Below are 24,073 nucleotides of genomic sequence, written 5' to 3' on the forward strand. Positions count from 1 at the left end.
AATGAACAAAATTGCAGGGCGAGGTAGGGGAATTGCCAGGAAACCAAGATATAATATGCGAACACGGACGAATGCAGGAGCAGATTAAAAGCCGAATGGATTATTGGGGGCTGTTGAGAATGTTAATTTTGTGTTGATTTGCAATGATATCGAAAAGCGAACACTTACTAGCTTGCGCAAGGTTGGCTCTGAGGCCAGTCGGCTGTGACTGAAGCTTCTTGGGAGCATCCGGTTTGACACCAAATCTGATGGGGGGAGCCGGGCCTGTCTTCTGCGGTGATAGGGGGGCGGCCGTCGGTTGTTGGGGAATTGGCGGCACGGGCGGCGGAGATGTATAGTGATTCCCGAAGCCGTTCGCACCAGTGGGCTGAGGTTGCAATGCGGGCGGAAGAACAGAGTTTATACCGGTCTGCATGGGTTGTTGTAGTTGCCCATATCCACCGAAGCCTGTGGGCTGTGGCCCAATCCCTTGGAAACCTGTTTGTTGAGGAACCATCTGACCACCAAACGGCGGCTGCTGTTGCTGCTGGATACCAAACTGAGATTGCGGAGTGAATGCCGTGGGCTGCGGCATCAAGCCGGTCTGATATTGGTTCTGACCCATGTATCCTGTTGCTTGCGGCTGCATCGTAAGCTGGTAACGCGGTTGGTTCAGCTCGCTCAGACTCTGACCAGGAGGAGCTACCGCAGGACCCATTTGAGGCAATCCAGTGAGTTGAGCTTGCAACGGGGGAGCACCGAACGGATTCTGCTGTGGCGAGACGTTTTGCGGCGCGGATAGCGGGCGCTGCGGAGGTGGAGGCAGAAGTGAGTTTTGTCCAACTGCTTGAGGGGGTTGTGGGCGTTGTCGAGCCTGTGACTGTTGCAACCCAGTCTGCTGGTGCTGTCCAATCTGTGCCACTTGAGCAAATAAGCTCGGAGTGGCACCTGTTTGTTGAGGTTGCTGTACAGTCGGCGATTGCACGGCAGTTGCCTGTGGCTGTAGAGCTGGCATCGGCGGGGTGGGTTGCGCAGTACCAGTAGGCTGTGCGGGAGTAGGCTGCAGAGGTGCTTGGAGCAACGTTAGATCTGCCATTGCCCCTGTAGGCTGAGAAACCTGAGGCGCTACGGGCGGCGGGGTCGGGGTGGCCGCAGATGGTCTAGCAGGCTGCTTCGGCTGTTTAACCTCCCAAGCGTCATCATCAAATCCGCGCGCAGCAGGCTTTTCAGCTGCTGCAGAGGGTGGTGGACTCGCCGCACTATCTGGCGATTTCGGTTCCTCGCCCTGTCCAAACACTTTCGGATCGACTTCTCCTGCTTGAACGCTTGGCGTTGGTCTTGCCCTGCGAGTATTGTTGCGCAATACCCCACCAGGTCCAGAAAAGAGACCACCTTGTCCACCCTCCTCGCCATTACCGATGACTTCTTCGCCACCGAAACTAACGTTTCGCGCTTTGGATTTGTCCGGCGTACGACCGTATTTGGCATCCAAGACCTTCATTACCCGCAAGGTATCACCTTGATTCAGTCCCAGGGTCTGAAGAATTTCAGGAGTGATGTCCGGTAGCACAGTTTCGTCCATTGCATCCTTGTTAAAGGATTGCGCATATCGCTCACACCGATGTGGCCCCACTCCAGCCTTAAGGAAGAAGTCAAACCAATCGTATTCAGGACGTTGCACGGAAGCCCCAGCCTTGGATTCTTTGTTGTTGGCCACCCGAGGTCGAATGCTCGAAAGAGGTTTATCCTCGTCAAGCGAGACCCCAGCAACCCTCTCCACATGTTCCAGATCTTCAACAGACATCTTTGAGACAGGGACGGCGATCTTGATTCCGTTCACCTTGTGAAGCTGGATCTTACCATCCTGAAGACCTATGAACTGCGCCTCCACTGTGAAGTCCTTGGTCCGATCCGTCCACTTGCGCACTTTGCTCATATCAGGCTTCGATCTGATTTTGCTGTCACGCTTGCTGTGGCGATCGGATGAATCCATCGAGTCTGTCCGCGACTTGCCCAATGCAAGCTTGCTCAGCCGCATCTCCTCCATACGGTTCTTTTCTACGGTAGAAAGGCCTGGTTCCGCAGGCATGAGCGGTGCCTTTGGTATCAGTCCTGTAACTTCAACGTAGCTGCTGGGGACAACGCCTTCCTTGTTGTTCTTCAGGCGCCGCACCATCCACCACTCTTCGGACTTGGTATCATCGAGGATGATGACCTCATCGCCCACAGCTACTGTGACTTCATCCTCGCCTTGGGCCATGAAGTCATACAGAATCTGTCCCTTCTTTGGACCGCTGCCTTCGCCTGCCTCGAGGACCTCACGTAAACCTTCTGCCCGGTATGCACCAGCAATTTCGCCCAGTGCCGCTGCAATTTCGCGAGCGGTGTCTTTGGCACCGGCATGAAAGTCGATGCTCTTGCTGGGTCGAACAAGGTCCACAAAAACGTGCTTTCCTTCGATTGAGTAATGAGTGAGCTTCTCCGCAGTCCATTCTTGCTGCCGATCGTCGCCTTCGGGAGAGATGAAGATAATTCCGGTTACCATGTTGATTCCCAGTGTCGTCGGCATCTTCTTTCTCTTGCCCATCACCTCTACCATCTCATTGATGTTGTAGATATGATAGCCAGAAGGTGACCGCGGCGTTAGCTCACCCGCCCGGTTGTAAGGTGGGGAAGCTTTAACATGTGTGCCATCACGACCCATCGCGGGCACCGCTTGTTGGGGGCGGGGTGGCGGAGTCGGGTCGGGCGAGTAACGATTTATAGACGGGGATGCCTGCTCTGAAGGGGTTCGACGCGGGAGGCTAGGGGGAGGAGATTCATCTCGCTCCCCTGCTTGATCATATGATGGCCGGACTGGAAGACTGGGTGGCGGGGGCTCATCTCTGCTCGCCTCGATCTCGGTAGGACCCGCGGGGGCATGCTGTCTATGGATGATACTGGCTATCGCAGCAGCAGCGGGGTTATGAGACACATTGACAGGAGAAGCAGCAGGAGACTCTTCACTTTCTTCTGGAGCAGCTTGCGTTGGCCGTTGTGGAAGCGACGGCGCAGCAGGCTCGGCTCGAGCAGAAGTCGGAGAAGAAACACTAGCTGAAGCAGAGGCATCCTTGATTATTTCGATGTAGTTCGATGGTGCAAATCCATATTCAGAGCCGGTCCCAACCAAAGTCCAATCCGGATCCGAAACGTCGTACACCATCAACTCGGCATCTTCTGAGAACGAAACCTCCTCGTCTGTCTGTCGCGTGTAATCGAAGAGGGCTGTGGCTTTGTGCGCTGGTTTCGCCTATTTCATCTAGAATCAGCAAATGGCCACACTGTGCAGCCTGCGCATTGAATGGGACTCACCTCTTCGACATAGTTGTTGGGAACTAGACCTTCGGGTTCGTCCTCGTCCTCCCGCTCGGCCTTCTTCTTAGCTCGCCACCAGTCATCGTCCGCATTCTTTTCCAAAATATAGAGGAGGTCGCCCTCATGAATCTCAAGTTCACCCTCTCCTTGTGGCTGGTAGTCGTACAGAGCCGAACAGACACCGATGAACCCCATGCTGGAGATAGCTTGTGGTCCCACAGCACCAATTAGCTAGGACCAAACTCTCGCTGCGGGGATTAGCGTCTAAATGTGCCAGCTCTGATTCCCGTAGGCTGAAGTGTAGTTGGAGGGGGTGGGGGGCCCGTAATTGGTGACGCTGGCCGTTGCTCGGTCAGCCTTGGCGCTCCTAAGTGCGCGAAGCAGGGGGGCTGTTGAGTAGAGGTAATGAGATAACGGAATGCGCCGAGGTATAGACGCAAGTCTAGGCGCAAGGGAGTGAGGAACAAAGAGAAGAGAGGGAAGAGGGTGAAGTTGGATTAGGGAGAGGGAGAGGGTAGGAAGGTGGGCCAGGCGATCGCTAGGAGTTTACGGAGAGTCACGTTGCCTACCTTCAACGTGAGTTTTACTGTGACATTCGTTCTCTACACAGTATTTCATACTCCAATTGACTGTTGCAGGTTTGATCTCTAATTTCACTACACTTACTCCTTCTACATCTTAATCTTCATATATCCCTATTCTTGAGTGCGCCCCCCCCACTCGGGTCCTCGGCAACTGGGGCGACTGACGTCTTTGGGCATGAAGCTAACGGGCCCTGTGCGGCTGTGCCTGGCTTAGGTCGATGGGCAGAGAACAGTATACAGGAAAATTGATTTCGCTGGTGTGGGTGCTGCTTCAATTGCAAGTATCCAAACATGTACAAAGACTAGTATACAGGATCATAGTTCATCTTTAAAAGTCTCCTCACTCCCTTCGCTTCCTCGAGGCTTCTCCGAAGATTGCTTCGATTTGGGCTTGTCAACCGGCTCTGTTCCTTGCTTCTTGGGCTTCTGGGCCGCGGAGTTCTCGGAGGCTTTTCCCTCGCGAGGTTTCGCTGGAGAAGAATCGACATTCCAGTCCTCGTCTTCTTCCTCGAGGATGCCTTGGAACTTGATCACGCCGTTGCTTTCCACGACCTCCAACGTCCAGTCCTTGCCATTTGCTTGTTCTTCCAGTAGTCTTTTCATCTCTTCGACTTTCTCTGGGTCAAGATCGTACTTTATTAGGACCTGCTTGGACACTTTGCGAATCTCACCATTCTCGCGTTTCGCGACCACCTCCACTCGCTCTTCGCCTGCGGATGCCACACGTCCCCTTTCAATCACTTTGCCTTCCATACCGACAAGCTTGCGCCCTCCAACTTCAATTCCACCAATTATCGGAAGCTCAGGGTGAGTGGCATCCGCCTCAGCGTCTGTAGCTCCATCGGCGAGGTGGTTAACCATGTACCACTCTTTGATAGCTTCCCATTCGGTGACTTCGTCGGGCAATAAGATTTCACGGCACTCAATATTGTGCACTTCGTCCTGTTGTGGTGGCAAGAAAGCAACATCATCACATAGACGAGGGGTATAGATGACCATCAGATACGAGCACGTGGTAAGCTCCTTAATCCAGCCGATGTGATCTGTCGACTGTGGATGGCAGTGGAACTGCACTTCCACTTTGCGCTCACGTCCCGTCAAATCACACTTGGTCCCGCCACGTAGGTGTTGAACCAGGTAGCGTGAGCCACCCTTAGTATGAAGCTCTGCCACGTCTGATCCGGCAGATGGCTTGTCTTCATCCCTGTCATCAATGAATCTCCCCAATATGAACGAATGAGTCGCGGTATCTTCAATTGGCGGATAGTGTGGGACACCGCGACCAGCGGGGAGTGCATGGAATTGCTTAATCTGCTTCTGATAACAGAAGGAGTAAGACCACCAGCCGGAGAAATAATACATGCATTTTCCTTCCATCTCGCGTAAGAGCTCCAGGCCACGATCTGTTGCACGAGCTAATTCTTTTTGTTCGTCGACCTTGCCTTGTTCTTGGTCTCTCGTTGTATTGTGGTCGTCTTGTGCGACGCGGGGGATCTGGCAGAGAAGTCGCCGATCCTCAAGTACCATTTCTTCATAGGTAAATGGAGATCCATCCACAAGATGTTCGGCAGAATCGGTTTGCCCTTTGCCCCTGTAAAGTTGGGGATTATTTTGGTCATCGACGTTGGGGCTGGCCTGAGACTGGAGCAATGCCTCGGCGTGAGATTCAAGCACATATTCCTCGGGGAATGTCACTTGGAACTATGAGCAGCATTCAAAATCAGTATCTTATTGATTGACATGTATAAGGCATATATTACCTACCTGGGGATAGGCCAGAATATCGTCATTAATGTTGAACGGCTTCTTGCTCGCCCAAGCGCCGGTAATAGCACAGGCAACCACCAGCCACGGTGACAATCTTGGTGACCGGCTCATCTTTGCGATCAGCTCGGATCAGAGGCCACAGGAGACCAAGAATGGCGAGGGAATACTGGGGCTTTGGGTGTCGGGTATTCTGAAGCTTCCCCGCGCAAGACCTTTGTCGCAAGAGGCTTCAATCCGGCAATAGTAAGGGTTAATCATAAAAACCACACCGATATAGAGTTAGTGTAAATATGAGAAGAACACAAACGACTTGGTCTCAATCAGATGCCTACAACGTACGCAGTCGGCTGCGCGTCAGAGGTTTGGCTGTGGAGAGCGGCAGCTGCTCCGTGGCCTTATCTGATAAGCCCAATCCAGGTCCCAGGTGACGAAGTACACAACGACCTCGAGTGCAAGGTAATTGATCATGAGCATTGTCTTCTCTTTGCTATACGGTCGTCGGTTCGCACGTATCTAATGTGCTATCATCGTCATAGACATACAGCGTTTCATCCCCGCTCTACTCCCAAGTCCCATCTATTGTGTACTCCGTACGGAACTCTCAACTCAATCTTCAAGGTCAGCTGATTTGAAATGCTGATCTCAGCATTTGTGTACCTCATAGGCTCATTCATAAGGAATCAACGCTAGCCATATACGGCTAGCTCCATGATTAGCGGCTGCTGACAAGAACCTTAGTCATTTCCGAGCTCGGTCCCGGTCGGAACTTGGGAAAATCAAGCCAATGAGATCGCGCTGACTGATGTCTTGCAAAGCAGTTCCCTTTGGTTGTGGAACTCGTCGAGGACTACAAAAGGTTTATGAGAGATTGACTAACGCTGACCTTCCAATACATAAGAACATTCTACAATCTTCAATTGTTTATTGTGCTTCATATAAATACCCGGCATCTCGTCAATGAAACTATTTCTGCCTTTTCTAATTTGCATCGCAGCAATCTTTCTTACAATTAACCCTTCTATCAAAGACACTTTCGTCGCATATATCCAACCAGCTCTTATCCTGCCGAAGTCTCTTTTGGCAATCTTTGGCAATCAAACAGACCCCAACGTCGGTTTCGATACCCTGACTCCCACAGTCTTCCCTATCACAGAAATGGCCGTCCCCCGCGCAATTCGACAGGCATTCCTTGCTATTGAGCAAGCAGAAGGCGCAGGTGCACGCGTGCGCCGCTCCATCGGTACTGCTAAGCTCCGCAACTTCAGCCCTTTTCTCATGCTCGACCACTTCACCATCGGCAAGGGCGCTGGCTTCCCAGATCACCCACACCGTGGCCAGGAGACCATCACCTATCTATTGTCCGGCGGAGTTGATCATGAAGATTTCGCTGGCAACAAGGGCACCATTGGGCCCGGTGATCTGCAGTTCATGACTGCCGGCCGCGGCATCATGCACGCCGAGATGCCGCACGAAAACGCGGACGGTAGCCCCAACGTCGGTATGCAGTTGTGGGTTGATCTTCCCCAGAAGCTGAAGTTCTGTGAGCCCCGCTACCGTGACCTTCGGGCTGCTGAGATCCCTCTCGCCACGATCGATGATGGCCGTGTCCAGATCAAGGTCATTTCTGGTCAGTCGCATGGTGTTGACTCCGTTCGCGACTTGGCATACACCCCAGTCTGGATTCTTGATATCACCATTAAGCCTGGCGGCCGTGTCTCACAGCCCTTACCACAAGGCTGGAACTCATTTGCATACACCTTGGCTGGTGAGACGGTCTTTGGCTCGAACGATTCCACTCGCATTGTGAAGGAATTCACCAACGTCGTATTCGAACAGGCTGGTGACTTTGTTGAACTCTCGGTCCCGGACAACGCAGACAAGGACTCCCGTATTTTCCTCGTGGCTGGTCAGCCGCTGGACCAGAAGGTTGTGCAGTATGGACCTTTTGTGCTGAACACCCAGGAGGAGGTCTACCAGGCGATGCTCGACTTCCAGACCGCATCTAATGGATTCGAGAGGACGCGAGGCTGGCAGAGTGAGATTGGCAAGCGGATGGCATAGCATTATCTTGTCGGTGAATACAATGGCACATGTTTATGGCGTTTGATGTAAAATCCATATGAAATTGAATGGATCAAATTCTCTTGCTTGGATTAGAGCGAACCGAACGAACCTCATAATGTGTAGAGAATTTCTGCTTTGTCACAATGTCTAGAATGCTACAACCATTCGAGCTTCGAATTAGGTATCTCGGCTATTGACAAAACAAAACCGATAGACAATAATGATTGAGAAAACCCAGTATTCAAATGGTCTCAGTCTGAGTGATCCCGTCAATTTTGATGGTCGCACCCACTGTACCGATCAGAGCAAGTCCCCTGGGGATATGAACGTCGCGAATCTTGAAGCAAGCGAACACAACTAGTCTCTGGAGAGCCGGGCAGCATCGGAGAATACACTGTATCAGGTAGTCGTCGACAACAGTGCTAAAGGATATGTCAAGGTAGTTGAGCTTCGGGTACAATTTGTTCTCCGCAAAAACCTGCTCGAACGCTTTGTATGAAACATGACGGCACGAGGCGATGTTCAGGTGCTGAACCTTTGAACCTGAATGTTCCATGAGAGCAATGAAACCATCGGAAGCAAGACCAATAGGCTCCTCGGGTCCATCGGGATTCGTCATATCCACATCCCGGAGAGAGTGCAGGTCCACATAGGTGAGGGCCTGGTTCGACCAACCTGTGAAGAGAGCAGCGAGGCCTTTGTCGGTGAAAGTCGAGTTGAGGGTTAGACGAAGCTTGGTCAGGAGACGACAATGCTCGTGGAGATGCTGAAGGAGTCGGTCATCAACAAATTCGAACTCTTCTAGGGACAGCGATCTGAGCTGAGAGCCAACGCTAGCCACAATCTGGAGGACGGGTTCGGTCTCAATCTCGGTCTCTCTCATGAAACGCAGGGATAAATGTTGAAGGGATTTCAGCGTGGAGATCTCTGCAAGCATATCATTGTCGAGTTTATGAAGAAACTTCAATTTCAAACGTTGAAGATCGGGGCATTGAAGACACATCACTTTGGCAGTCTCGTTATCAAAAGCTGAATCCAGGTTCCACAGTTTCAGGCTCAGGAACCGGTGACCAAGTTTCGTGAAAAGCTGGCGCCAACAGTCGTCAGTCACCAGGTTCGCACCATCTAGATGAAGATCTTTGATGTTCATATCACGCTCCATCATGTAATGGAATACTTGATCCTTCATTGGCGTGGTGAACCGAAGGTTGACCCTTGTAAGACGGGGCATGGAAGCTAGTATCTTGTGGTAATCATTCGTGTCGAGTTCTAACACCAGTTAACCTTCATGTCGCAACAAAATACCAGATCCAATGGAAAAGCCTAACTTACTAGCACAGTCAAACAAGTCAATGGATGTGTATTGGGGCCGTAAAAACAGATCCAAGGTCCGTGGAGTCACAGCCCGTCTTCTGGACAAGATCTGACCGAGACGCAGCAGCAATGAGGGAGGCAAATCACCGAAGTCTTCGATGTCATGGATATAATCAGCCACTTTCTGCAAGTTAATTAGCACCTCCCGAACAGTGTCCTAAATTTCTCAGGAACATACCTTGATGCAGGTTTCTAGTAAACTTTGAGTGCCATGAGGAGTTAACCCGTCGAGCAAGTTGGATTGATTCTGGCGTCGGCCGATTCCTGTAGCACGCCTTTTCGCTGGCGGCTTCTTTTTATCGTCCTTCTGCTTCTTGGAACAAATATTGCAGAGCAGACCGCCATCCGGGCCAGTCTTGCTGTAGGGAGTCACCGTGAAACGCTTGTCACATATCTCACAGTTCGCGAACTGACCCGGTTTCCGTCGATTCTGTTCTTCGTGGATCTCGATTGCAAGGTCATCGTCGGAGTCATCATCGTAACCCCCACGAGCCTTGCGCCTAGCGAATTCCTTGCTGTTTTTGATCCTTGCGATAGCTTGCTGACGCTTGCGCTTCTTAACCGCATCTTCTGGTGAGGTTGGCACTGGCGGAGACTGAGATTGCTCAGCTGTAACAGATGGTTCTTGCTCGGTAGCCTGGCGTAATGCCTCCGCTTGCCGCCGGTCCCAGTCAGTTCGAATTTGTTGCGCTGAGATGTTATTCGACTGGGTTAGAAGGGTTAGTCAACATCCTGTTGAATAGAGGGTTGTCAACATACAGCAAGATAGTCAGTCAAGGCGGAGTGTCTGTAATTGCGGTCAGTTGTGAACTTAGGTCAAGGGAAACAACACCTACGGGCCCCGAATACCCTGCGACTGGGTTGGTCTTGTCTGTCTGGATCTCGCCCTTCAGAGATATTAGCTTAGCTTCAACTGCATATAACTATATTATATATAATATGAAAGAGGTCACTCACATTATTCGAGAATGTATGGAGGTGTCGAGTTCCGAGGTCTAGGCCCCCAAGTCACTGGACCCGTGGCAATTTCGCGTTTCACTTAACGCGCCCGCGATATTTCTTATCTGAGGGTCTGGACGATAAGAGGAAGATGGGTATTCCGTACGATGGGGAAAGGGTCAAAGTGATGGATGATCTTGTGATTCAAGGAGATCGACAATAATTATTCAGAGAGAGAGAGGGAAGAAACAAATCAAAGGGAGAGGGAAGAAACTGGGAAATCGGAGAAGAAATTTTCTGGTTCAGGCACCTGCTCTGCAGCCTCTGCTGCCTCTCCCGACACACTCTTCCCTCGTCTCTCTCTCCTCTCTCCTCTCTCTCTCTCCTGAAATCGATCAATCATTTCTTGTTTTCCACTACTGTACTGTGTAGACTCTCTCTTTTCAATTCACCTTCCTTCTCCTACTCTCTTCATCACTCTCGTTCTCCTTTCCTAACTCTCTCTCGCTCTTTCCAACTATCCTGTTTTTGCAGCACATCAGTTAAGCCTTCGTACGTACATCCCCCTTTCTTTTGCAAATCTCTTTCTCGAGACAGGCTGACTCAGTTGCTATAGCGCAGATTGTTATTCGAAACCCGTCGTTATATATCCCGCGCCTACCCTGATACTTCGATTTGAACAACATCATGAGGCATAGGTTGAGATCCAGGGCCACAATACCTGATTCGGAGGATGATTCACATTTCAGTGAGACGTCATTGAAGAATTCATCCCCCCTCCGTAGGTCGAGTCGATCGGTTGCCCCGCGAGTGGGTGGGTCATCCCTTTCTCGATCTCGGTCTCGCGTCATCCAAGATTCCGAGGCAGAGGAGGATGACGATGTCAGTCTTTCAGGCTCTGTGGCACCAAGCAATTCCGCTTCGGCCAGACTTGCGGTGGTCGTACCGACAAAAAACGACTCACCTAGTGACTCAAATTCCAATTCTCGAAGTTCACTGGAGAATTTGTCCCCGGGCTATAGTACCCCAGCTACTAGCGTCGGTGCTGGAGTTAGTGGCTCCAACGCTAAAGCTACGGCGCGTGTCAATGCAGCTGATCGTACCAAGCGACTACAGTCGAGCGCATTGTCGCTCGGAGTCACAAGAGGAAGAAAACGCTCCGCACCCGCTTCGGTGGAGGATGACGATGGCTCCGATGTGCCACTAGCTCACACACGCAAAAAAAGGGCGGCAACAGGGGCCACACGTACCGCCTCGACCAACTCCGACCCTGAGGTTTCCGATGCCGCTTTAGCCCATGCCCTACAAATGGAGGAGTACGAGAATCCGCGCGAAACAACACCAAAGCGTGCGCTCTCCAACGTCCCTTTCGAATCCACCGAGTATGACTCAGACCAAGCCACCAGGCCTGCTTTGTCTTCTCCTTCAAGCAGTGATTTATCGGCACTCCATTCCGGGGATGCTGATTCAGATATCCTGGAGGACCCCCTAGAGGGTTGGCCTACCGATCATGAGGATGTTGAAGAAACTTGGCACCGACATTATGAGGAGGAGCGGAAAGCGCGACGTGTAAGTTGGAATATATCTTCTTATAGCCTCAGACCGCTGACCCGCAATAAGGTGGAAAAAGACCGGAAGAACCTGGAGAGCAGACATCCCGTAGTCAGCACCATGTGGGATGTGCTCAAATCTCAGCCGACTATCCAACCAAAGCCGGCTAAACAGCCTGCCTCCATAACTCGCAAACTCAAGCCATTCCAGCTGGAGGGATTGAACTGGATGATAGAACAGGAAAAGACTCAATATAGGGGTGGTTTATTGGGTGATGAGATGGGCATGGGAAAGACCATCCAAGCAGTCTCGTTGATTATGTCCGATTTTCCCCAGCCTGACCCGACTCTTGTTCTCGTGCCACCGGTCGCATTGATGCAGTGGGTATCAGAGATCAAGGATTACACGGATGGCAAGCTGAAGGTCTTGGTCTACCACAACTCTGATGCGAAAGTCAAGAAGCTGACCACAGCTGACATTCGCAATTACGATGTCATCATGATATCCTATGCCAGTCTCGAGTCCATCTATCGCAAGCAGGAGAAGGGCTGGTCTCGCGGCGAAACCATGGTCAAGGCAGACAGTGTCATCCATTCAGTTCACTACCATCGCCTCATTCTTGATGAGGCGCATAGTATCAAGTCGCGTACCACGAGTGTTGCCAAGGCATGCTTTGCCTTGGAGGCTACGTACAAATGGTGTCTGTCCGGGACCCCTGTACAAAACCGTATTGGGGAGTTTTTTTCCCTCCTACGCTTTCTGCAAGTCAAGCCATTCGCGTGCTACTTCTGCAAGCAGTGTGAATGTGAAAAACTGCAGTGGACCTCGACTAAAGACGGGCGTTGTACCGAGTGTAAACACACTGGTTTCATGCATATTTCCATATTCAACAAGGAAATTCTCAATCCAATCGTTGAGGGAAAGTCTGTGCAACAACGCAAAGATGGCTTGGAGAAGCTCCGTCTCATCACGGACCAAATCATGCTCCGGCGAATGAAGCAACAGCACACAAAGTCCATGGAGTTACCACCCAAACGCATCACATTGCACAACGAATTCTTCGGCGAGATTGAACAAGACTTCTCACGCAGCATTATGACGAATACGACGAGGAAGTTCGATACCTATGTCAGCGAGGGTGTCATGTTGAACAACTATGCCAACATATTCGGATTGATCATGCAAATGCGGCAAGTCGCGAATCATCCCGATCTCATTCTGAAGAAGAAGGCTCAAGCAGGATTTAATGTTGCTGTGTGCTGTGTCTGTGATGAGCCCGCGGAAGACGCCATTCGGTCCCAGTGCCGCCATGAGTTCTGTCGCCAGTGCGCCAAAGATTATATCCAGTCCTTCCAAGACGACAGCAAGCATGTTGACTGTCCACAGTGTCATATTGCTCTTTCCATTGATTTGGAACAGCCTACACTCGAGCAATATGAGGATTCTGTCAAAAAGAACTCCATCATCAATCGCATTGCAATGGAGAATTGGACCTCCTCGACGAAGATTGAGTTGCTCCTCTACGAACTCTTCCAGGAGAGAAGCAAGAGCCACACGCCCAAATCCATCATTTTCTCCCAATTCACCTCCATGCTCCAGCTGGTCGAGTGGCGCTTGCGTCATGCTGGATTCAACACCGTCATGCTGGATGGATCGATGACCCCAGCACAGCGTCAGAAGTCGATTGAGCATTTCATGACTAAGCCGGAGGTTGAGGTTTTCCTGGTCTCTCTCAAGGCTGGGGGCGTGGCGCTCAATCTGACAGAAGCATCGCGGGTCTTTATCGTTGATCCCTGGTGGAACCCTGCCGCGGAATGGCAAAGTGCCGATCGCAGTCATCGAATTGGCCAGCAACGGCCTTGCGTCGTCACTCGGCTCTGTATTGAGGACTCGGTTGAGTCCCGAATCATTCAATTGCAGGAGAAGAAAGCCAACCTGATTCGGGGTACCTTAAACAGGGATCAAGCGGCCGCGTTAGAAAAACTGACTCCGGAGGACATGCAATTCCTCTTCCGCGGAACATAGCACCGTATTGTTTTTTTTTTTCTTTTTGTGCTTCCCCCGCAAGATGCAAGGAGTTTCCGTCTTCTCTTTACCCCATCCACATGATCATACGACCTCACGACCACTATTCTTTATCGGCTTGTACTTCTTAAGTCCCTAGTGCCTGTGTACGATGTGCCTTTCAGCCTTCTTGCTATTTTTTTACCACCCTATATTACCCTACATATTGTAGGTTTGCTTGAAAAGTACCGAAGATCATAGTATCAAACATACGTAAAGAAGACAGTGCAATATAAAAAAATCAGCGCATTCCATCATATAAATTCCAACTGTATCCACCAGGACACACGGCATCACGACATACCACTATATCCGAGCTCTACATAGTTGCGGAAGATACCCAACCCTCTATTTTTACATAGTAGTTTTGATTCTACTATGACTCCTAGTCCTACCTCTATCAAGTCCCCAGGTCTGAATTTTCTTCTTTCTTTTCTTTCCTTTTCACAAACATCTCTGCCTTAAGACACAACGATCATCTAAGGCAGTGTTTTGCCTCTTTAAATATGTATAGAAAGTAGATTGGCCGGGAGTTCCAGAGTTACCCCACACTTTCTTATCAGCTCTGCCCCGAGATACATTATGTCGTAACAGAACCCGGCTGCCGCCGGACGTTAAACAATGCAACAACAACATTATGTCGTAAGGCTGAGACCCCCAATATGTACGAAATGCACAAGGACAGGCAACCAGGCACCAGAACCAATGAACCGTGGGAAGAGGACCGGGGTATCCATGGGATGGAGTCCAATGAGGTCATCGGTCTTGGCATTTCGATACAAACTCTGTTGCCTGGACTGATCCTTCCATAGTGGAGGACCAGGGCCCCAGGGGACTATGTAAATACGTACTACAGTACGTAACTTAGTGCAATATTATTGCCTCTAACTAGTTACTGTAGGTCACTAGGTTACCATACTTACCAATAAACAATACCCCTCGGAACACACGGGACTTTAATTCGAGCCCTGTGGATGGCCGTTCTTCAATTTGTAAGGCTGAAAAGCTTGGCCTCTCCCCTCCCCACCTTTCTCTCCCCTGAAATCAATTTTATTCTTACTCTCGTCACTAGACTGTTTATCGTTATAATCTAATCTCCTCTCACTTGGGATTTGGATATCAGGGGATAGAAATTATCTACACCTCCCCCGGTGTCAGACATAGTCATGGATAACTCTCTGCCGCGGTCTTTGCCTGTTCATCCGATTGACAAATATGGTCCCAAGTTCGTCGAAAAGGCTGACAAGTTACAACACCAAGTCGCTAAGAAGGACGAGTCAAAACCTGCGGGAGGCTTTGATGCAACGCCACTCCCCCATGTGCCGCCAGGCTATACCCTCAAGATAACCTTCCATCGCGCGGAGGACTTGCCCATCGCGGATTTTGGCTGTTTCTCCTCCGATCCCTATGTCGCCGCGCAGATGGTGGTCGACCTGCCGAAGCGCCATAAACAAGACCCGGCCGTACGGTTTCGCACTCCGACAGTACGCAAGGATATGAACCCCAAGTGGGAGTGCGAATGGGTTGTCGCAAACGTCCCGGCTTCGGGGTTTAGTTTGAAGTGCTATCTCATGGATGAAGACCCCGCAGACCACGATGATAAGCTGGGTATCGCGTTCATCGACGTCCCCGCGCTATCAGAGGATTGGGCTGGCTTCAAGGAGAAGAGCTTCAAGGTTAAGAAGCGCTTTGGGAGCAAGCGTGTCTACGTCTTTACTAACGTCTCTGCTTTTGCCACTGGGCATCACAAGGAGTCTTGGTTGGTAGTCAGTATCGAGTGCCTCGGCAAGACTCCCGGTACCGAAGGCGGTCATATGTACACGGCTGGGCCCAACCATTGGTTCAAGCACTTTTCCCCTATGATCGGGCGGCTGGCTGGCATCAAAGACCAGGTTCAAAGCACAGATGGCAGCGGCAAGGCCATCAGTCGGTATAAGTGGGTTGCCCTCGACACTCGATCTCGCTTGTATCATGATAAACTGACGTTCCCAACAGCTTCCAAGCCATTCAGATGCAGCTCACAGGTCCCGTTCCATCAGAGCTATATCACCGCTATGTCGAGTTCAAACCATTTGTGGCGGGCATGTTTCAGGCGCAAAGTCTACGAGGACGAATTCTACACAAAGCGCTCCGTCACCAACACCAGCGCATCTACAACTTTGACCGCACTACCTTGCATGGGTCTTTCCTCACCCCCTGTCGTGAGTTTTCTCAGAAATTCTTGGAGTTTGCACACTATGGGCAGGGTGGCCGGATCTTCACCTATGTGCTCACCTTGGACGGACAACTCCGCTTCACCGAGACCGGCAAAGAATTTGGCATCGATATGCTGAGCAAGCATACCATGCACAGTAATGTGTCCATCTACATCGCATACTCGGGTGAATTCTTCCTGCGACGGCGCAATCGTCATCGGCGCAACTCCCCTGAAGGCCACACCGAATGCGCCGAGACTGCAGAATCGAGCACGGTTCCTACCGACAAGTTCCCCGTGGGGGAAGATGAAACTCACAACGAAGACAAGGATCTGCAGCAGACTGAAGAAGGTGTTCTAATCTCGACCGATCCAGCTGACTACGAGCTTTTCATCGATAACGACAGTGGTACCTACCGTCCCAATCCCGAGAAACTTCCACTCCTACGGGAATTCATATCTTCTAACTTCCCGGGTCTCCACGTTACCACGTTAGACTGTCAGGGGGATGCGGAGCGGATGGGCAAGCTCAAGGAAGAGCAGCGCGAATTGAAGAAGAACGAAAGCAACGGCATTACTTTCCTACAACAAAGCAGCACGTCTTCCCTATCGATTTCCAGTTCGGACGAAGACGAGCTCAACGAACGCAGTGGCTACCCAAAGGAACGGGGAGATCTTTCTCGACGAGTTCACGAGATGCGCGATCTGCGTGGACAGGTCATGAGATGGGTAGAAGCCGATGAGAAACCAGATGGCCATAAGCACAAGCATCGCTACTTTTCTGGGCGCGAGCGTCCCTTGTCGTCTGGTGCCGTCGAATCCACTCGCCCCGAGCCCAATGAATCGATCACGCCTAACCCCAATCACGGGGCTCCTGCAGGTCAACTCGCGGCTTGACACGCGCTCACCCATATTTCCCCCACTGCCCTCGCTCTATGACCTTCCTATGTCATCTTCTTTCTCGGGCCTTGGGGGGTTACGTATCATTGCTCTTGCTCCTTGTGCTTGGTCTGGAACCGAGAGTTTTATGACGTTCACGGATAAATATTGATACCAGGGGTCTGATCATTCTGTATAGTTCATCCCATTAATATGATTTCTTTTGGATTGATTTATGAATATTTAGTTGGGGGCTATGGCTTTACTATCGCCTATATTCAACTATATCTGAGGTGTAGAACGTACTCCGTACGTAACGATCATCTCTCGAGGTCATTCAACCGTGTCAGATGCTCACATACTTTTCGCCCAGGTATATTACAGTCCAAACTAGAACATATTAGAGAAATGAAAAATACAGTAGAAGTGAATATTACCAAGATGTTGACAAAAAAGAAGCTTTAGACTAACTCTATAGTCGGAGTTGCCTACCACAATTTCTCCGACTCTCGCCCCCTCCTTCACATCTTCGAGCTCTCAATCTCCGCTCCTTAAACCAACCCAACCACTGAATGACGGATCATTTACTTCTTCTTCAAGCTGTTTCCCTACAAAAGCTGGCCATCCGACTGCAAGCTTGCAGACCGTCGATGGCCATCAGTCCGCTTCGGTCCCTTTCTCGCGCCGTGACCTGATCCCTTTGTCTGCGCCGTCATGGGGAATGTCGCCAGCCGCCTCGACGATGGGGGGAATTTGTTTTTCAAGGATCAGAATCGCTGTAGGTCAACCGGATCGGAAGTGCTCGTCGTCCCTCGATATACTGATGAAATATCTGTGAATAGTCTCGATCGCATCGGTCACGATAAGCAACCCCAGACGTCGTCTTTTGACTCTATCCCCCAACGCGTTCCCAGCCGCGAGGTTCTCAGCCAAGCGCGATGTCGGCGATGATACTCCGATTGAATTCATCCAGGTACGGCATGACGGCATGAATATGTGAGCTGTCCAGCTAATCGGTCTTATCCACTACAGGACCCCGATACACCCCCCGCTGCTCCGGTTCCGACTTTCATGCTACGGCTATCGAACGACGAGGAGTTGGTCTTCAAGTTCACTTTTATTATTCGGCAAACACATACTGGCAATGCTGCGAACTCCGTCAACGGCGTCTCCACCACTATGCCCGAGGTGGCGGATACCAGTCTCACGGGCCTCACGTTCGCCCACGCATCAAACTCGAAGGAACTCGACAATCTGATCACACGAGAGTTCCATGCAAACCCCAATCTTCAAAACAACTCTAATGTCCAGCTCATCGGAGACTACTCCACCGGAGGTTCCCCGTCTGTCTCGTTCGACTGGTCGTGGACATGGAAGCCCCCGAAGGCAATAGAGGACAAAGGTGGTGGGTGGCGCAACAGCTGCAGTTTTTTGGATTATGACCAACGAACAAACCGCCTGAATACCCTCGCCCATTTCTCATTCTGGGTGCACAACTCCAATCGCCCGATACCGAGCCCTCAGAGCTCATCACCAAAGCTAGAATTGCCTGTTCTTCCGCGCTCTCGCATGCCATCGACTCAATCCGTCCTATCTCACTATAGCGATGTGGAATCGCCCAATCTCAATGTTCCCATCACTCCGCCTGAGTCAAAAGAAATTACTCTTCCACCCCCTCCTCCACCGACCGCGCCTCCTCCCCCACCTCCTACCAAAGTCGACCTTCCACATTCCCGAGCAGGCGATGAGATGAGTGGAGTAGAAGACGGTCCGTTGTTCCGAGCGACTATGAAAGCCTTGGAGTCAAAGACCGCAACCATGCGAGCCAAAATAAAGAAAGTACTCAAGAAAGCAGAAAATGCACAGCAGGCGCAAGTAAGCTGCAATGAGGCCATGGAGGCGTTCTTGAGCTCATTGAATGATGCATCTACATCGAATGCAAATGCCATTCAGCCCGCATTGGATCATTATTTCGAGAAGATCGCCCGGCAAATTCTGAACTACGAGCAATTGAACACGATCCAACTTCAGAAACTTGTGATTGAGCCTTTGATCAAGCTATACCATAACGATATCAAACAAGCAGAAGCCAAGAGGAAAGAGTGGGACGAGGAGAGCCGCGACTATTACGCCTATGTCAGTCGGTACTTGGGCCAGCGGCAGGATTCGCTGAAAGAGAAAAAGCGTGCCGAGAGCGATTCAAAATACCAAGCCAAGCGGCGGAACTTCGAGCTGAAGCGGTTCGATTACTCCTCGTTCATGCAGGATCTTCACGGGGGTCGTAAAGAACAAGAGGTCCTCTCACATTTGACCAAGTATGCGAATTTCCAAGCCAAGAATTTCCTGGCAGCTGCCAAAAATGTCGAAGGAATGACCCCTCAGTTGGATGCCCTCATCCACGAGGTCGATCAGGCCGACAAAGAGTTCCAATTCCAGCGGACAGAGCGTGAGGAAAAGCGCCGCGCTCTAGAAAATGGCAGCAACCCGTACCTTGAGCCCGACGTTGTGGCTGGTGTGGCCAGTTTACCTGCTATATCCCCCGGAACCCCCAACGGTGGTCCTTCTACCGAGGTTGAACTTGGCCGCGCTGATAGCACCGGCTCCCAACTTCGTGGCGTCATTAGCAACAGCTCATCGGTTACGCCACAGGCAAATTCAGGCTCGGTTGTATCAGCCACCGGGGCCTCTGCGCCAGCATCGAATTGCGCGGCGACTGGTAATCTGAATCAAAACCGCTTCAAGGGTATCCGAGACCTTGAAGAACAAAACACCCTGGGGCCAGATCGAAGCGGTGCCCAACAGCGGAAAGAAGGCCTTCTATGGGCACTGTCTCGTCCAGGGTCCCATATCGATCCCAAGGGAATAAACAAGCAGGCGTGGCACAAGTAAGAACATATGATACTTTGGATCACTGATCAATTACTGACTTTCACAGATTCTGGATTGTTTTGGACCAAGGGAAATTGTCCGAATACAGCAATTGGAAACAGAAGCTGGATTTACACATGGATCCCATCGATCTGCGCATGGCGTCCGTCCGTGAAGCTCGAAACGCAGAAAGACGGTTCTGCTTCGAAGTGATCACACCACAATTCAAGCGCATTTATCAAGCCACTTCGGAAGATGACATGTCAAATTGGATCAGGTCTATCAATAACGCTCTCCAGAGTGCGGTTGAAGGCCAAGGAGCTCCCCCTCGCTCGTCGTCCAGGAATGATACATCCACCAATCGGGATATCGGCTCTGTCCTAACAGGAAAGAGCTCGTCTGTGTCTGGCCATCACTCCTATTCGGCCTCCAGCTCAAGCAATACCACCGGTGTTATCCGCCGAACAACGGTGGGCGCACGCCCGGGCTATGTCCGCCAAGACAGCAACAGCTTCGAGGAAAACCCCGCAAGACTTCTGCAGGTTGTGCGGGACGCAGACCAGGGCAACAACTGGTGTGCTGACTGCGGGTCATCGTCCAAGGTCGAATGGGTGTCCATCAACCTTGGAATCATCCTCTGCATCGAGTGTAGCGGTATCCATCGCTCTCTGGGCACGCATATCTCTAAGATCCGCTCCCTTACCTTGGACGTACATTCCTTCTCGAACGATATAGTCGAAATTCTTCTACAGATTGGCAACCGCGTCAGCAACATGATTTGGGAGGCCACCCTAGATCAAGCTCTCAAGCCGACCGCTAGCTCTACGCGAGAACAACGCCTGAAGTTCATCACTGCCAAATATGTTGATGGGCTGTACGTTGAGCCTCTGCCTTCACCACGTTCTCGCTTCGTGACCCCTGACGAAACCCTCCTTGCTTCGATCAAAACGAACGATATCCAAGGCGTTCTCTACGGCCTCGCCCTGCGGGGAAACGTAAATATCACCGATCGTTCTCGCAACACCCACGCAACCTTCCTGGCCCTGGCTGCAGCCGACCCTGCCACCCCGGGCTCCACACCGACCAGTCTCTCCGCCAGGTCTAGCGCCAAAGCTATTCCGTTCCCCATTGCTGAACTCCTAGTTCAGAATGGCGCCGAGATTCCCCCACAACCCCCCTCCATCCCTCTTTCTCCTGCAGCGCAGCTCTATCTCAGCCAACGGACCGCACGTACATCTGCCTTTAGTGTGCCGCCGCCGCCGCTAGGTGGCAGATCTTCTGCAAACGATACCCTGGGATCACTCCCCACCATTCGCAGCAAGGAACCTTCCTCGTCGTCGAACAATCCAACTTTCGCAGAGCCCAGAGACAAAGACAGAGAGAAGCTGTCTAAACGAGGAAGTGCTGGCGCTCGCTTCGCGGGAAAGGTCGCTTCGCTTGGAATCGATCGATGAAGGGGTTGACCGTCCCTTCATTGTGTTTATATCCCTGTCTCGGACGTCAAGCGCGCCACCCATCATCGTAATTATATTCAGCGCCTAATGAGATTCCGCAAGAAAATCCCCCCTAATGACTGTTTGCGTTTGCTTTGCGTTGCCACCTGTGTCTGTTTCTGGTGGTCAAATATTATGATGCCGAGGGCCCTGGATGCATTAAGGCCAGGTGAGGAATTTGTTTGCTTTTCACTTCTTCGTGTGAACTGTTGATACTACTGGTATATCGCGTCTTCTTTTGGACTATTGCTTTTCACCGTGGTTGTATTGTCTTCTAGTACATATTCAAATACGGGTCGCGGCTGCTCCCTTTCCACTGTGTGTGCCAATAATTTTCTTCTCGTGATTCGCAATAGTGCCCTGTGAATAAGTGAACAAGTCTCAGTGATTGACCCTCATGTTTCCCCCGAAAGTGTCCCTGTACAGCGGCCCTCAGACCCGGAGAGAAATGGAAATTGTATTGCAACAAACTCGATTCGTAGGTCATGGGCTATGGCACATTCTGTCACCTACGCAATGTAAACTATGGCATATTAGTTTCCCTCCAGAGATACACGTCAGAGAAACATGAAGCTTCCCGAGTGGCGATACTGACAGCCCTGGTACCCCCCTACAATATAGTAGTTGGAGTAGTATAACATGATGGCCCGAGAACAGCTAGTAAGACAGCAAAGTTGTGACGCTATGGCGTCCGGCATAGCTGAAAGGGTAAGAGACTTTGCTAGAAAGTATTGCAGTAGCTCCATATTTAGACATGCAAATATCAAGATAAGCCTCTTATTGTGGCATGGAAAGGTCAATTGCCTCTTATCCATCCGTTGAATGCCTGATGCCTGCTGACACGTACATGGTGGCCGTGGAGTATTCATCGCATGCAGCAGTAGGAATTTGTCTGGACTTTGATTTGAGTCACAGCATAAAGAAGAAGTCGGATCCTTGCGGGTCCCTGCGGTAAGATCTTATAACTGTTAGATGGCCACAGACAGGAACTGAGCCATCGGTTGATGAAAGCTGCTCGGACGAAGGGGCTATTGAGTCCATTCTGTGGAATACATCCGCCAAGAACAGGCCACATGGATTTTACACGCCACAGCATCCATATAAATGCACTTGCATATGTGAGGATGGCTTCACGGCGCGTTCGTGTTTAGAGTTTTGAAGGAACAATGGCCTTCATGGCTGGATGGAGGCGCGAGTGCCAAGTCGAATATGATGTAGGCCGCCGCAGGCGTAAGCCCCTACAAGATAAGCGTTAAACGCGTTACATTTTGCACTGGGTTTCTTGCTTCAGGACATCGAGATCTGACGAGCTTCTGGCTCGGCGTTTAGATCTCTACAGCGATTGATTTTCCCTTGCATTCTGGATGGAGGCGGGATTCCCAACTCCAGTTATTTTGAGTCAAAAGATCGGCGCCGATAGTGGAGGGGTAGATTGTACGGAGTACTGCGTACAGTACGGAGTAGTTGACTCAGGAACATGGAGAATGACGGAGAACGGAGCTGGGGGGGGAGAATCCTTGAGATGACGTCATAATGCCAAGATGGCCCGAAGTGTTCAATTTGGCGCTGAATTTCGGCGAAACTCGAAAGTTCGCGAAGATACCGAGACACCATTCACGTTGGACTGATCGCCGACTGATCTCCGAGTGTTCATCCGACGTGGGGAAAGCGAACTGATTTCCATTTGAGCGTCATGGTATGGAAGACGCTGGACTCGTAGAAATCCACCCAAACAAAGTCCATACATAACTAGATATGAGTTAGTGGTCAAAGGGAAGGTGTGAGGAGACATTGAGGAGTCAATACCTATAGATTAGACAAAGAGTGAGAACGTACACAGTAGCGCGAAGAGAAGATACGGAGTACGGTGTACAACAACATGGCCAAGAAAAGAGGTGGAAAGGGGTCAGCTGACTCGGAGAATAACTCCGGACAATGGATAGCCAATCACATCCGATCATTACACGACTGTAGCACGAAAGTGGAATGAAATGGACACTGCGTACAACATACGTGAAGGATCATAGGATGTATATACGTACAGAGTACGCAGTAGAATATCTACATATGGTGCCAATGGCCGACTTTTGTCACGACATACTTACTCGAGTAGTCGGCACTGGCAGGTATATAAACGACGATATACTTTGCGATCTATTCTGGATACGAATGGACGTACCATACATTGGCCACTACTGTGTCCATCTCCACTTACTTCGTACGTCCAAATGCGCAGCTGAATGCCCTAAATGCCTCTGTTCTGAGGGTCACAGTGGCTGACTCTGATATTCCTGATTGGTCCATGAGTAGTCGCACTGTGGCGGCGGGTGGAGGTGTACCTAGGTAAGGTCCTTTATGGTAGGGCCATGTTATTGTCGCAAAATGAGATTGAGATACTAACAACAAATTGTATTCATTGTAGTGAATTCTCTACCTCGCAGTATGTAGTAAGTGTCAGTCGAAAGCTGTACATGTGCATACACAGGATGTAGTCAGCAGTGGTAGATCTCGATTGGCTGGCCTGAGATGCCGATGGATCGCCGAGTGGGTCCAACTTCAAACTTCCCGAGGTCTTTGTTTTTCGCTTTCTGTCCATTTTTGGTTAGGTTTTTCAAGGTTGTCATTTTTAACTGACTCATTGAAAACTTTTCCCCATTTGGTTTTATATACAATTACAACCTGTACAGTAGACTCCCAATGGAATTTACATGTACGCAGTAGTATACAAAGATGTATTGGCTCTGTCCCACCATATACACAATAATATACCTTTTCACGGACCATTCTGTCAGCGAAATTATCAAGGATAGAGTCAGGCTTTCCATAAGAGCACCACGGTCTAGATAGACGTTCGTACCGATGTAGCCGAAGACTGTTTCAAAAAAGGAAATATACACCGTTGTAGATCTCATCGAAGCCGGAAAGCTCAATATTATTGGCGGGATGATGATCGAGCCTAGTGG

At 50.7% G+C, this 24,073-nt stretch overlaps 7 protein-coding genes across 7 annotated transcripts; 4 read left to right on the plus strand and 3 right to left on the minus strand.

Moving 5' to 3' along the window:
- Positions 1 to 84: 84 nt before the first annotated feature.
- On the minus strand, positions 85 to 3,528 carry N7515_008414 (cytoskeletal protein-binding protein SLA1; the record flags this gene model as incomplete). Its single annotated transcript, XM_056669158.1, has 3 exons — positions 85 to 110; positions 169 to 3,268; positions 3,331 to 3,528. 3 exons carry the CDS (start codon positions 3,526 to 3,528, stop codon positions 85 to 87), a joined length of 3,324 nt encoding a protein of 1,107 aa, XP_056518988.1.
- A 704-nt stretch (positions 3,529 to 4,232) lies between these two features.
- Positions 4,233 to 5,795, minus strand: N7515_008415 (PRKCSH domain-containing protein; the record flags this gene model as incomplete). The annotated part of the gene is made up of 2 exons (XM_056669159.1): positions 4,233 to 5,618; positions 5,682 to 5,795. 2 exons carry the CDS (start codon positions 5,793 to 5,795, stop codon positions 4,233 to 4,235), a joined length of 1,500 nt encoding a protein of 499 aa, XP_056518989.1.
- Positions 5,796 to 6,641: 846 nt separating this feature from the next.
- Positions 6,642 to 7,745, plus strand: N7515_008416 (pirin family protein; the record flags this gene model as incomplete). The annotated part of the gene is made up of 1 exon (XM_056669160.1): positions 6,642 to 7,745. One exon carries the CDS (start codon positions 6,642 to 6,644, stop codon positions 7,743 to 7,745), a length of 1,104 nt encoding a protein of 367 aa, XP_056518990.1.
- Positions 7,746 to 7,989: 244 nt separating this feature from the next.
- Positions 7,990 to 10,464, minus strand: rad7 (uncharacterized protein; the record flags this gene model as incomplete). Its single annotated transcript, XM_056669161.1, has 6 exons — positions 7,990 to 9,017; positions 9,081 to 9,246; positions 9,301 to 9,828; positions 9,882 to 9,909; positions 9,972 to 10,009; positions 10,372 to 10,464. 6 exons carry the CDS (start codon positions 10,462 to 10,464, stop codon positions 7,990 to 7,992), a joined length of 1,881 nt encoding a protein of 626 aa, XP_056518991.1.
- Positions 10,465 to 10,748: 284 nt separating this feature from the next.
- N7515_008418 (DNA repair protein RAD16) lies at positions 10,749 to 13,637 on the plus strand (the record flags this gene model as incomplete). Its single annotated transcript, XM_056669162.1, has 2 exons — positions 10,749 to 11,630; positions 11,682 to 13,637. 2 exons carry the CDS (start codon positions 10,749 to 10,751, stop codon positions 13,635 to 13,637), a joined length of 2,838 nt encoding a protein of 945 aa, XP_056518992.1.
- A 1,205-nt stretch (positions 13,638 to 14,842) lies between these two features.
- Positions 14,843 to 16,767, plus strand: N7515_008419 (C2 domain protein; the record flags this gene model as incomplete). Its single annotated transcript, XM_056669163.1, has 2 exons — positions 14,843 to 15,612; positions 15,672 to 16,767. The coding sequence occupies 2 exons, from the start codon at positions 14,843 to 14,845 to the stop codon at positions 16,765 to 16,767; spliced, it is 1,866 nt and encodes a 621-aa protein (XP_056518993.1).
- Positions 16,768 to 17,463: 696 nt separating this feature from the next.
- Positions 17,464 to 21,071, plus strand: N7515_008420 (putative ARF GTPase activator (Csx2); the record flags this gene model as incomplete). The annotated part of the gene is made up of 4 exons (XM_056669164.1): positions 17,464 to 17,527; positions 17,592 to 17,722; positions 17,782 to 19,634; positions 19,685 to 21,071. 4 exons carry the CDS (start codon positions 17,464 to 17,466, stop codon positions 21,069 to 21,071), a joined length of 3,435 nt encoding a protein of 1,144 aa, XP_056518994.1.
- Positions 21,072 to 24,073: the final 3,002 nt, after the last annotated feature.

The sequence above is a fragment of the Penicillium bovifimosum genome, assembly GCF_028826915.1.
Source record: "Penicillium bovifimosum strain IBT 22155 chromosome Unknown utg000006l_segment0_segment0, whole genome shotgun sequence".
In the NCBI taxonomy this organism is placed as follows: Eukaryota; Fungi; Ascomycota; class Eurotiomycetes; order Eurotiales; family Aspergillaceae; genus Penicillium; species Penicillium bovifimosum.